Here is a 12,345-nt window from a genome sequence, read left to right as displayed (position 1 = left end):
TTTTGGCCAAAGTCCATAGAAGTAAACAGCACAGCCGAACACCACAGCAAATACGCCGTCCCTGTTCAAACGAGCAAGCTTGCCGATCGTGAAAAACGAGTCGCGGGGAATTTGTCAGTTGAAAGGTATGAGTTCACTGACGAGGACAACGGTAAACGAAATGAAGAGTTCCTCGTCCGGGGCAGGGCCAGACCGCAGACACATACCTGCGGGGGGAAAGTTTGGCTGCATCTGACTGGGAAACGCTTCCCGCGCGAGATAGACAGATTAACCAAGCGGCCGGTGAGACGGCGGCGGCCGCGGCGGCGGCGGCGGCGCTGACGGTTCGAGCGGCGCTTTCCGGCTCACCTCTCATGGCCTCGCTGGCGCCGCACAGCAGCTGGTAGAAGATGTGGAAGGTTCTCTCGTCCTTCGCCTGGCGGATGGCGCGCGACTTCTCCAGGAGGTCTGAGGGGAGGCCGGAGTCAAGGAGCAACGGCGGCGGCTCGGCGCCGCGCAGCGCGGCGTCAGGGGCCACCGCCCGGGAGCAGGGGCGTCAAACCCGAACCCCAAAGGGGGCCGCAGCGCCCGCGGGTTTGTGTGCTTTCCTTTCAATCAGCTGCCAATTAAGGCCTTGAGAAACAAGGTGTGTGGATTCCTTAGCCAATCTACGTCTTGAGTGAAACACTTGTGCTGAGAGCACCCCAAAAACCAGCAGGCACCACGGAACCTCCAGGACTGGAGTTTGACGCCTGCGCTACAGAAGCGGCGGCGTGACAGTGGCCAGTCGGTCAGTGTGTGCAAACGCACGTGAGGCACGTGTAAGGAGGATACAGGTCTCGATGTTAGCGCCAACGATGTACCCGGCCACGTCAAAATTGATGCGGATGAATTTGCCCTAGAGAGAGAGAGAGAGAGGCACGGAAAGGGCTTTAGAAATACAGCAGGCATCATCAATGTTTCATGAAACCACAATACATGTCAGGCAAAGGAAACAAAACAAGCAATAACTGCATTGTCTGTCGCCACTGGGATAAAAGCAGCCTTACAAATCGAGAGGAGTTGTCATTCTTCACTGTCTTTGCGTTCCCAAAGGCTTCCAGTATGGGGTTGGCCTGCAGCAGCTGCCTCTCCAGCTCCCCCTGGTGGACACACACAGCTTCAGCGCAAAGCAATACTCTGCCATGACCCAAGTAGTTCAGTATCAGCGATCCAAAAATACTTCAGAGAACTGGGACGCCACCGACCATGGCGTCCCAGGAAAAATGGCCGTTCGCAAAATGCAAAACGGTTCCATTTTTCAAGTTTGCAAAAAATATATAATTCATAAATGGCAATGAGGCATAATACATTATAAAAGTGATGAGAAATAAATTCTTCGGGTGAAAATGGATGGTGACTATTTACTGAATGTAGCATTTACATTATTTGAATTTTTTTACTTTGAAGTACCAATCTAGACCTTGTCTGGGACCCACCAGGACCAGTCTGGTCCTGACCAACGCTTTGAGCAGTCATAGTGGCCACAGTGGGCGATAATAAGCCATAACAAAGCCATCAGACACGGCCATCCAGGTCGAGATGGGACAAGCCTCACAGAAAAACCACAGCTTGTATGAGAGCAAAGCTTGCTGTAGCGCAAACACAGACTTCATTACTGTCACTGTAATTAGCATTCGCTTAAGGCTAAGTTTGTGGAAGCTGCTAGCTTACTGCCAGGAGGTTATATTAGCTACTGGAGAGCACAGCCAAGCGAATAGAGACTCTAAAAAGCCTGGAATGGGAATTGTGTACTTGGTGAGGCAACATCTGCGTGCCATGCTTATACTCACATACTGCACGCTCTGTGGGAGAAAAAGGAGGAGGAGGGGAGGGTGGACGGATGTATGGGGGGGAGGACCATGGCAGACGAATGAAACGGGAACCAAGGACAAAAAAGAAACAAAACAAACAAAAAAACACACAGAAACAATATGAATGAGTACAACAAACAAAACGCAATGGACAATAACATTAAGAGTTTAGTGGGTGTAGCACCGGAACAGCGAGGGTTAGGCCCCTCCCTCCCGCACACCGACGCCGTGCTCAGTGGGTCCCCCGCCGCACACTGAGCACAGCGTTCAGCCGACAGAGACCCGACTCTATATCAACAGTCTCCTCAAGGACAGGGCTGCTCTGTCCACACGCGCGCACACACACACACACACACACACACACAGCTCCCAGCCTAAGGAAAGAGCTGACCCCTTTATCACGCGCTACATTCAAATGAAATGTAAAATGATTATTATATAGCACTGGAATTTTACCGCAGGGCTAGGAGACACCCAGCTACATGCGTGTGACTCATCTAAATGAAGCAGAGAATTATATCACAGTAGATCCAAAAGGAATTGACTATTTCATCAGTGACTCTAAAAAAAGAGTGGCCTGTACTGCAGGTAGCTCACACTCGGCTCCACAGCGTCTTCAGTGCTAAACCACGGCGTGTGGCTGATTCAGTCATTGCTGTGGGCTCTAAGCCCAACACGTATGATGAGAGCATTTGGGAACTGCGGCTGTACGCATGTGAGCTGTCTCTCGCAGAGGGAAGGGAAAGGGGACAGTCTGACACACCACCGGAAGCGAAGGACCCCGCCCACTCACCCTGTTCACCATCCCACTGCCCCGCGGGGCGGATTTAAGGGTATCCATCTTACAGAGGGAGCGCAAGCGAAGGCAAGGAGGAGGAAGGAGAAGGAGACACATTAGGACCCAGTGAAGAATGCAGAACCCCGCTACATATACACACACACACACACACACACACACACACAAACACACACTTCTCCACGCCAAACCCGTTTCTGTCACAGTACTGTATTAAGAGCAGAACAGCAGGACCAGCAGAAGCAGCAGAGAGCCATTATTGCAGTTCATTCCATGGTACAGTTTGCAGTATGATTAGGATTTATAGTTATGATTAGTTATTTCAGACACCACCCCGAACCCCCCCCCCCCCACACCCCCCCACCGATTCCGTTCCAAAGCCCAGGTCACCTGTGACGCGGCCTCTTTGCTTCGCCCAGGCATCACTGTTTTATGGGACGAGGCCACGTGGGCCAGATACTGGATCACCTTCTTAGTGTTTTCGGTTTTGCCGGCTCCCGACTCCCCTCTGTAAAAAAAAAAAAAAAGCACACAGAGGGTAAAAGAGGCCAGGCCCTTTACGGCACGAAATACTTCAGTCACGGCATCAGCCTCAATCACGCTAAGCAGCATAGACTGGGCTCTGTGCAGAGACAGGGCAACAAAGTACAGACGCGCACGGCACGGACTAAACACACGTCGCAGGGATTGCAAGACGCAAGCAATGTAAAGACGATACAAAGTTAAACGAACAAACAAACACAAAAAGATATGCCACTACATAGCGCCACGTGAGAAAGACGTAGATTGAAGATACGCTAATGAAAAATATCAGAACAGGTTTTTGTCGTTTTTATTTTCTGCAGGCGTATGAATCATAGACATCAAAATGAGCCGAAGTACTGCACTGCAGTGCCCGAATGTGTTTCTGTGCTACTGTGACTCAGTCAGGGCAGATAAGTGCCTCACTCCACTGTGCTTGACAACTACAGGCGGAGCACATTTGGGGTCTCCGGGGGAACCTTGCGGCCTGTGAAAGGAGCACCGTGTATTTGGGCGCACTGGGGGTCGGTCTGTGCCTCCCCCCCTCCAAGCGCAGCGGCCTCTGCAGGGCCGGCTCGCCCCCGAACGCGCCCAGTGGGGCTGAAACTACGCTGGCACAGCGTTAGCGACGCTCGCTTTAACACACAGCCGCGCATGTAAAACTGCACACGAGCACATCTACAGCCGCACTCCGGCATAAACAGTCCACACAGTCGTTTTTCTTGTTCAGGGCCAGTGATACCCTAGGGCCGGCTCAGAGCACATCATCTTGCAAAAAATGTGCCTTGCGATGAAAGTGGACCGATTCAGTCACATGGTCATTACGAGCGTCAACACGAAGCGTTTGGGGGGGAAAAAACAACAATTTTCATTCTCCGAACTCCATAGATTTAACTTAATTACTATTTCTGTGACAACGGGTGACAACACGGGGCAATTAGCCAGCTTTCCGCAGGACACTGAGCCGGGCTGGCAGGGGTCAGGCATGTGTGAGCGGGGTCAGTGGAAACATACTAAAGCTATGAGATATGGCTCTCACTTCGCTTTCTCACACCGCAACAGGCATGCAACTCTACAATACAACAGACTAAACGTGTGGCTAATGTTCTGACGTTGATGAAAAATATGCCATATTTTGACTAACATTAAGACACACTTCACGTATTGGAACATACACTCACCGGCCACTTCATTAGGTCCACCTGTTCAACTGCAAACTGCACCCGCTAATGCTCATATCTAATCAGCCAATCACGTGGCAGCAACTAAATGCATTTAGGCGTGTAGACATGGTCAAGACGATCTGCTGAAATTCAAACCAAGCATCAGAATGGGGAAGAAAGGTGATTTAAGTGACTTTGAACGTGGCATGGTTGTTGGGGCCAGACCGGCTGGTTTGAGTATTTCAGAAACTGAAACTACTGGGATTTTCACGCACAACCATCTCTATGGTTTACAGAGAATGGTCTGAAAAAGAGAAAATATCCAGTGAGCGGCAGTTCTCTGGGTGAAAATGCCTTGTTGATGGTAGGTCAGAGGAGAGTGGCCAGACTGGTTCGAGCTGATAGAAAGGCAACAGTAATTCAAATAACCACTCGTTACAACCGAGGTACGCAGAAGAGCATCTCTGAACGCACACCACGTCAAACCTTGAAGCAGATGGGCTACAGCAGCAGAAGACCACACCTGTCACCTAATGAAGTGGCCGGTGAGTGTATATGACAAATGCAAATATAAACGGCTATGGAGGAAGATAAAGAACAATGAGTAAGCAGATACTCACGTGCATAAAATAGACTGATCTTCTCTATCTGTGTGGAAGGAAGACATACAGGTTTCAAATTAGTAATACTTGCTACTGGTAATCTGTTAAGCCCTTTGGGAAACTATCTGACTGGTTCTCAGGCCATAACAAGTTGAGGAACCATAACTCATATAATCGTTACCATAAATCCATCAAAACGTCACAAAAATTGACGCAATCCTAAAATATCGCCTTGGGCGCTTTTTGACATAAATGTACACCTGCCATGTCATAACATATAAAACGATTAAAAAATAAGGACATTTCATAAGTCAAACTTAGTATGCTTGCCTTTCAAAATTCTTTACACACCCATAACTATAACACTGGTCCTACCAGTTTATTTTCTACAAGAGCAGTCAGACACGCCTTGATAGACGTTCAAGCATTCTTTTTCAGAAATTCCTACCATATTGAATGTTGCCAAGCGCAGACAGGAATAGGGACTTAAGTAATGCGCAATCCCTGAAAATGAAGTCCTGGATATTGATCACACTAAATAGGATGAAGGCAGACTCATCACTGACTCACTCAACAGAGAATTTCTGTATGTCACTCAGCAACATCTGTGTCCACATAATTCATTGTCTATTTTCTTGAAAGGGTTTGGGCACACCTGTTCCTGAATTTCGCACATGACAAACACCAAGTCATCTGGGCAGAGCCCAGAGATGATGAGCCTCTAAAAAACTCAGACTTTGTGGCGACGTAATTCATGAACTTGCGCAACGCGTACGATGGTGGATTAAGTGTATTGTCCAGGGCAACGACAACTGCCACCCAGTCAACGGGCACGGCCGTCCTTCCCATATCCCACAATACCTTGCAGCATGCTTCTGTACGCCACCTCAGAGATGGCGTATATGTGGGGAGGCATTTCATGGCGCTTCTTCCCGCGATACATCTCCACAATGGAATCCGTATAGATGGGCAGGTTCTTGTAGGGGTTGATGACCACGCAGAACAACCCAGAATACGTCTGCAATATAGGTCAGAGCGCAAGGGGGGAAAAAACAGTCTGATTACAAACCAAACAAACAAACCCAACAAGCCCCTCCCCCTATCTAACTGTTCTCACTCTGTGATCTGTGATCCAGCGGCTGTGCAGTTATAACACTGAGCGGGTCAGGCTGGACAGACAGCGGGTGCCAAATTTACCACAGAAGCTGCACTTGCACATAGAGACAGAGACAACTCCAGCGACTGAACTCCGCCCCCAGGCAACACGACAGCCAATTATGAGCTGCCCTACAGGGTTACCAGCCATAATCAGCACTGGCACGGCGAGGATTTGACATTCCTCTTTTCATGAACCCATTGTGCCAACACTCCTCTGTCCATTCATCCTACATCCTGTACACAGAGGCAGTTGAAGCTAATGTTGTAAGGCACCCACAGTGATTCTACCAGTAAGTGCAGCCCAGGAGGGTTGGGTGGATGAATCCAAGCCTTTATTAATCACACTTGTAAGGGCCAATGACAAGTGTGTGCTTCGTACAAACAATTAGGCACTAATTAATTCTCATGTAAACAGATTTCACATTCCGTCAACAGCAGATATATCCGTCAAATATTGACCATAATGTGCTATTGATTATTATTTATTGATATTTTATTCAGCCACTCTAGCCACTCTCATAGTTCTCCAACTCCGAGCTGAGTGAGTCCAGGTTCTCTCCCCTGCGCGCAGACGGCAGTGAGCGGGACTCACGTAGATGAGGCCGGAGTAGTATCTCTCCCTCAGGTTGTGCAGGACGGAGGCCTCGTTCAGGCAGGTGAGGTCGGCCATGTCCTCCACCTTGCTGAAGCGCGGCGGGTTCATCCGCTGCACCTCCTCTCGGTTGAGGGTCACCCGCCTGCTGCTGTCCGTCAGCTCCACCTCCACCTCGTCCCCCCTCTCCTCCCGCACACTGGCGGACTGCAGAACCAGACATGCAGAACATAGACATTAGGACCTATACCACACACTGGCACAATATACATTATACCAGCACAAATATATGCTATACTACACACTGGCACAATACATACTATACTACACACAGACAGAATATACACTATACCACTCACAGACAGAATATACAATATATACTATACCACTCACAGACAGAATATACACAATACCACACATCAACATAATATACACTATACCACACACCGGGACAATATACACTATACCACACACTAGCACAATATATACTATACCACACACTGGAACAATATACACAATACCATGCACAGACAGAATACACAGTCAACCACACACCTACTAAATATATACTATACCACAAACCAACAGAATATAATCTATACCACACTCACACAATACCCACTATACCATACACCGACACAATATACACTATACCACACACTACACTGACACAATATACATTGTTCCACACAGACTTTAGAGATACGCAATACTCTGACACTACACAGTGACCTCATCGCTGGACTGTAACACACGCATTAACATACTACACACTGATCTTGGCACCGTACACTACACAGCAACACACTACATACTGGCACTATTGAAATGCCGCACATTGGTAAATGATATACATGAAGACCACACAACACACTGACACATGAGACACTGATGAAGAGAACTGCAGCACACACTGGCACATGTCACAGTATAGCTGAACGTCACATCACGCAAAGCCACTGCAGATAAAGAGGGTTTTACAACCCATTTTCCACAAGCAGATGATAACACACACACAGACACTGAAACACAACCCACACAAGACTGGTACTGTGAGTGTGTTTGTGGAGGGGCATGCGATGCGTGTGTAAGTGTCTGTGTGAGGTTTAGCACAGGTACAGACAGACAGACAAACACACACATTTGTGTACCAAGTCATAACCCTGTAAACATAACCTGATTGGACATGACTAAAGAAGGATATTAGTTTATATCCTGAGCACCAGTCAACAACAGCGGTTAACTCTGGAACGTTGCTTGTTGTGCTGTAATCAGCCATTGCTGCCTTGAGCTGTCATTACATCATCAACTTTCAATTATGGTTCAGTAATATCCAAACATCCCACACCTTTCCCCCAACAACTGTCTTTGCATCCAGGGCCAACTGTGGCTAATCTACTGTAGGGACAAATTGCTGCTATGCTAACTTCCAGCCCTGGCAAACACTTGAACACTGGCATCTTTCAAGACTCCCGAAATTAGTCAAATGCTATTTATGTTAATGGCCCACATTTTTTCGAGCCATTGCAAGTGACCAATGCTAGAACATCACCACTGTTAACAGCTGTCCTATGAGCTTTGACAGAACAACCCTAAAGCTGGTCCCCCTATTAAAAATGACCTATGGAAAACACTGGGTTAACAGGGTACTAAGATACTATGCACCATACGCTCACAAACACAGAATCACTCAACATGGTCAGCGATCAACAGCGGTGTCTTTAGTTTTCTCAGCTGGGTGCCACTCATCCTCAGTACACTACTATGACACGAATGGACACAGCTGGACAATACTGAGGCCTTCTGTCACAGAACCTCACACACAGCGGCTTGCTCTTCTGGGATCCGAGCGCCCCAGATTTAAGTCCAGGGCCCAAACCACTGGCCCACATTCGTGACCGCTGGGTCACGACTGAAAAAAGCCAGATATGCGCCGTTTCCTCGTCCCACACGGAAAGCGGAACACTGAGCGCATTGACGGGACGCGGAGACAGACAGACGGCGGGGGAGCGCGAGGGGGGAAGGGACACAAACAGAGGCCGGGAGTCGCCGGGGACGACGGGACTCCCTGATAGAGGAGCTCTTATGTCCTCACAGCGGGACGCCTGGGGTTCAGCCCGCCGGGCCAGCGGCAGGGTTCCGCGCCGCTTTTTTTTTGTTCCGCGTTCATTCCGACTCTTCCCCCCTCGCAGCCTCCCGCACGTTCTCAAAGCCGAGAGCCTGAACACGAGGTGCTCTGTGTGGCCCTCGCCCCCGTTTCACATCGCGGGCTGAACGGGCACATTGTTCTATTCATAGACTGTAACATCAGAGCGGCGGCCGCATCAGCACACGCGGCCCGAGACGAGACGCCGCAATGTCAGCCGCGCCACCCGAGCGGCCGCGCCGCGCTGAAACACTAGCGCGCCGCGGCGCACCGCGGCGGGGTGACCGGCGAGGACACGAGCGCTCTTCCGTGACTCGGCAGCGATATGCCTTACATGGCCCCGCGCGGAGGCCCCTCCCACCTCACCTCAAAGCCATGCTTCTCGGAGGGCACCCAGACGAGCCTCTTGGCCGCCCAGTCGGCCTGACTGGCGGCGGAGAACACGAAGTTAGAGGAGGATGGCCCCACCCCGGTGTAGAGGAAGCTGTTGACATCGTTGGCGCCGCCCCCTGCTGGTTTGGACATGGTACTGTCAGAGCAAAAGGAGATTATAAAGATAAAGTTTATAAAGATATTGAACAGCTGTGAAACGTACAGAGGAAAACATCAGTACAGCAAAGCAAAACAAACTAACCAAGTACCCTAAGTATCTTTCTATGCCGATTGTCTTATTGCATGCAGTACAGTAGTACTGAACATGATAAGAGTCTACTGTGTTCACAAGCAGAGCAGGAACGACCGTTAATAAAATGTAGCAGAGCAAGTCAAGAGATGCCCTAATTCAAGAGTACAGCACATCAGCGAGGCGCTCAGTGAGACTGAGGGGGGATGGGTCCAGGATGATGCATTGGCTTCCTTGACGGTTCGCTACACTGACAGTCGAAGTAAGAGCCAACGACAGACCTCACAGGGCAGGGAGAGAGGCAGACTACTTAAAAAAATAAAATAAATAATGATCACTGAATTTACTCAAAATGAAGTTGACAGTGAATGGCCACCCCATACCATGAAACCTACTGAACAAAATGACAGCCATTACAATTACTCAGTGAACTACATCTCTACTTTATGATACTGTATATAAGACAGAAAATTTCCCATTGCTGGATTAGCTACACAGTTGTTCTGTCTATCTATCTGTCTGTCTGTCTGTCTGTCTGTCTGTCTGTCTATCAATCAATCAATCAATCAATCTAAACGCTATACGTTACAAAGCATTGTATGGTCTACTTACAATCAATACCAGAAACGATCCGAATGATGAGAAACAGAAGATAAAAAAAAGTCACAGGTTCAGTTTCAAAGTGGCAATACAATGAAGGTATGGAATCCACCCTAATTCTTACCATTCCTTTCCATTTGGCGTGCTGCGTTGAATTCCTGCAGTAACACTAATTCACCTCCATTGTTACAAAGGGTGTTGAGTCATTCCAACGAGAGAATACCACACAAATACTCACTACGGCAAGTACGAGTGCTTTGTTTTTCAAGGTATGCATGACTGACTTCATAGGTCCACATCCGGTGTTATGTAGAAATATTTTGGCCATAGCACATTTAACTTAAAGGCGGCATGTGTACTTTAAAAATCATCGGCAGCCAAATAATTTCAGACAGACAGCAATACTAGGTCGTTTAAAAGCAAACAACCAATTATAAAAAGGATAATCTCTGTTCGTATACACTTTAATCAGCTGTTCGAAGTGTTTAGTATTTACAGTAAAAACAAAGTCTTATTCGTGCCTCTGAAATTGTGCTGTACTACATGTAGGTCTAACTACTTAACGAATACATACTGAGGCAACACCTCCCAATTTGGATTTCATCCTTTTCCATGGCAACACATTCTAACACTGTCGCGCTGCAGTTTGTGCGAGCAAGTTTGTGAACGCCGATGTTGCTGCAGGGATCGGAATCGTCTCTGCACGCTTTGGTTGAGGATGAAAGCAGAACAGATATGACAGCGAGGGGTTAAAGTGGGTGCAGCGGTCACATTGTAACCAACCCGAGCGCTACTGTAGGTCTTGCCGTATTCTTCGTGCGTCCACTACCGCCCATGAGAACTGTAGCGAGAGCTACTCTCATTATAAACGACCTACAATAGATTCCCACAAAGGACCGTAACCACACCTACAGCGTTAAGATATGAATTATTACTGACAGACGGACCGTCTGACAGAATATTTGCTGTAGTCTACTATTCTGACGACGTAATGATTTTCGTGGTAGGTAATGAGCTCCAGTGTGTTGTTATACTAATAATAATAATAATAATAATAATAATAATAATAGTAATAATAATCGATTCAGACGTTTTTTTCTTTTCCACGAAAATATAAAAATCTCATGTTATGTCTAAAAAGTCAGCCTAATGATGATTATGCTGGTGATGATGATGAAATTAGGCTAGGTAACGAGATGGCAACATCTTATAATCAGACATATATTCAAATTAATGTAGCCTAGTCAATGGAAAACAAGATTCTACTTAATCTTAAGGTAGGTGCGTTTTCTAGTACCTAGTGCTGTTGAACGTCTCTCCCGTATTCGGTATCATTTCGGCTTTATGCCACCGCATTTAGACTAACGTAGCTAGCGAGCTAACCCAATGAAATACGATACCGACCGTGGAAATAAGCCGAACGTATTCAAGACTAAAAAACAGAAAACAGCCACAAAACCTCTCACCTTTAAATTATTTGCGGAAAACAGGAGCAGGGTGCGACGTTAGAAGACGAAACAGGGTGTTTTCCCGTCTTTCCGTTCGATATGAACTGCAAGATATATACTGCAAATGCGGCTTTTATCACTACACTGTTCAGGCGGTGCCGCACACATACACACTGAGAATAAAGCACAGACAGTAAAGTAATGGCAACCCTCAGACTTCTATGGAGAGAACATCCTTTCGTCGTATTGACCAATACTCATTGAGACAATGCAATACATCCCGCCTTTTAGAAGATGTTTACCAATAGAAAGAAAGATTTCTGTCATATACACACCCACTAAAGAGGCTATAACGGCCCGCCCTCTTACTGGCACTCTTTACCACAGCGTCGAATGGCAAGCAACTTTAGATTATGTTCACAAAGAGTGACCAATAGAACTGTGGAATCAGGAGACGTTTGCAATGATCGACACGACGTGTGGCCAAACAAATAAGAGGAACAGGTGTATATGCATAATCTTCGCGGTGGGCAATTGATTTGTGCGCTCTTTGTTGATTACAGAATCTATAGCTACTGTCTGCCGCACTAGAAGGAGTTCTGCAATTAAATAGCGAGCCGTTCCAGATCCTCTGCTAACGCTATACCAAGTCCTGAGGTACCCCTGTCGAAGTCTCGTGACGACGCCTACAAGAAGGTTTCGAGGGCTGCTAAATCAGTTCATTATGATGATAATAGGTAATAATAAAAATGATGGTGAGCCTTAATGGGAAGCATACAATTAAGTTGTCTTTCTTCAACAGTTAGCTGGAAGATTAGGCCATTAGTTCAGCTTCAAGTAGTTTCAAAGCAGATCAGAGAAAAA

The 12,345-nt window shown here is 47.5% G+C and overlaps 1 protein-coding gene across 7 annotated transcripts in view; it reads right to left on the bottom strand.

Moving 5' to 3' along the window:
• The window catches only part of myh14 (myosin, heavy chain 14, non-muscle), a 37,937-nt gene extending 26,257 nt beyond the window's left edge, over nucleotides 1-11,680 (bottom strand). For 3 of the 7 annotated variants that reach the window (XM_064297231.1, XM_064297266.1, XM_064297286.1), the window contains exons 1-11: nucleotides 11,500-11,680; nucleotides 9,178-9,340; nucleotides 6,666-6,872; nucleotides 5,777-5,933; nucleotides 4,934-4,961; nucleotides 3,019-3,136; nucleotides 2,626-2,673; nucleotides 1,812-1,823; nucleotides 1,029-1,121; nucleotides 814-877; nucleotides 349-447 (exon numbers count right to left, since the gene is read on the bottom strand). In XM_064297231.1, coding sequence (XP_064153301.1) covers nucleotides 349-447; nucleotides 814-877; nucleotides 1,029-1,121; nucleotides 1,812-1,823; nucleotides 2,626-2,673; nucleotides 3,019-3,136; nucleotides 4,934-4,961; nucleotides 5,777-5,933; nucleotides 6,666-6,872; nucleotides 9,178-9,336 — 985 coding nt within the window. In that variant the 5' untranslated portion in view covers nucleotides 9,337-9,340; nucleotides 11,500-11,680. The remainder of the gene's footprint in view (nucleotides 1-348; nucleotides 448-813; nucleotides 878-1,028; nucleotides 1,122-1,811; nucleotides 1,824-2,625; nucleotides 2,674-3,018; nucleotides 3,137-4,933; nucleotides 4,962-5,776; nucleotides 5,934-6,665; nucleotides 6,873-9,177; nucleotides 9,341-11,499) is intronic. The other 4 variants (XM_064297240.1, XM_064297249.1, XM_064297258.1 and 1 more) reach the window with 4 other exon arrangements.
• Between the last annotated feature and the right edge of the window lie 665 nt (nucleotides 11,681-12,345).

This window comes from Anguilla rostrata, chromosome 1 (genome assembly GCF_018555375.3).
Source record: "Anguilla rostrata isolate EN2019 chromosome 1, ASM1855537v3, whole genome shotgun sequence".
Taxonomy (NCBI): Eukaryota; Metazoa; Chordata; class Actinopteri; order Anguilliformes; family Anguillidae; genus Anguilla; species Anguilla rostrata.
This window is presented reverse-complemented; position numbering and strand designations above follow the sequence as displayed.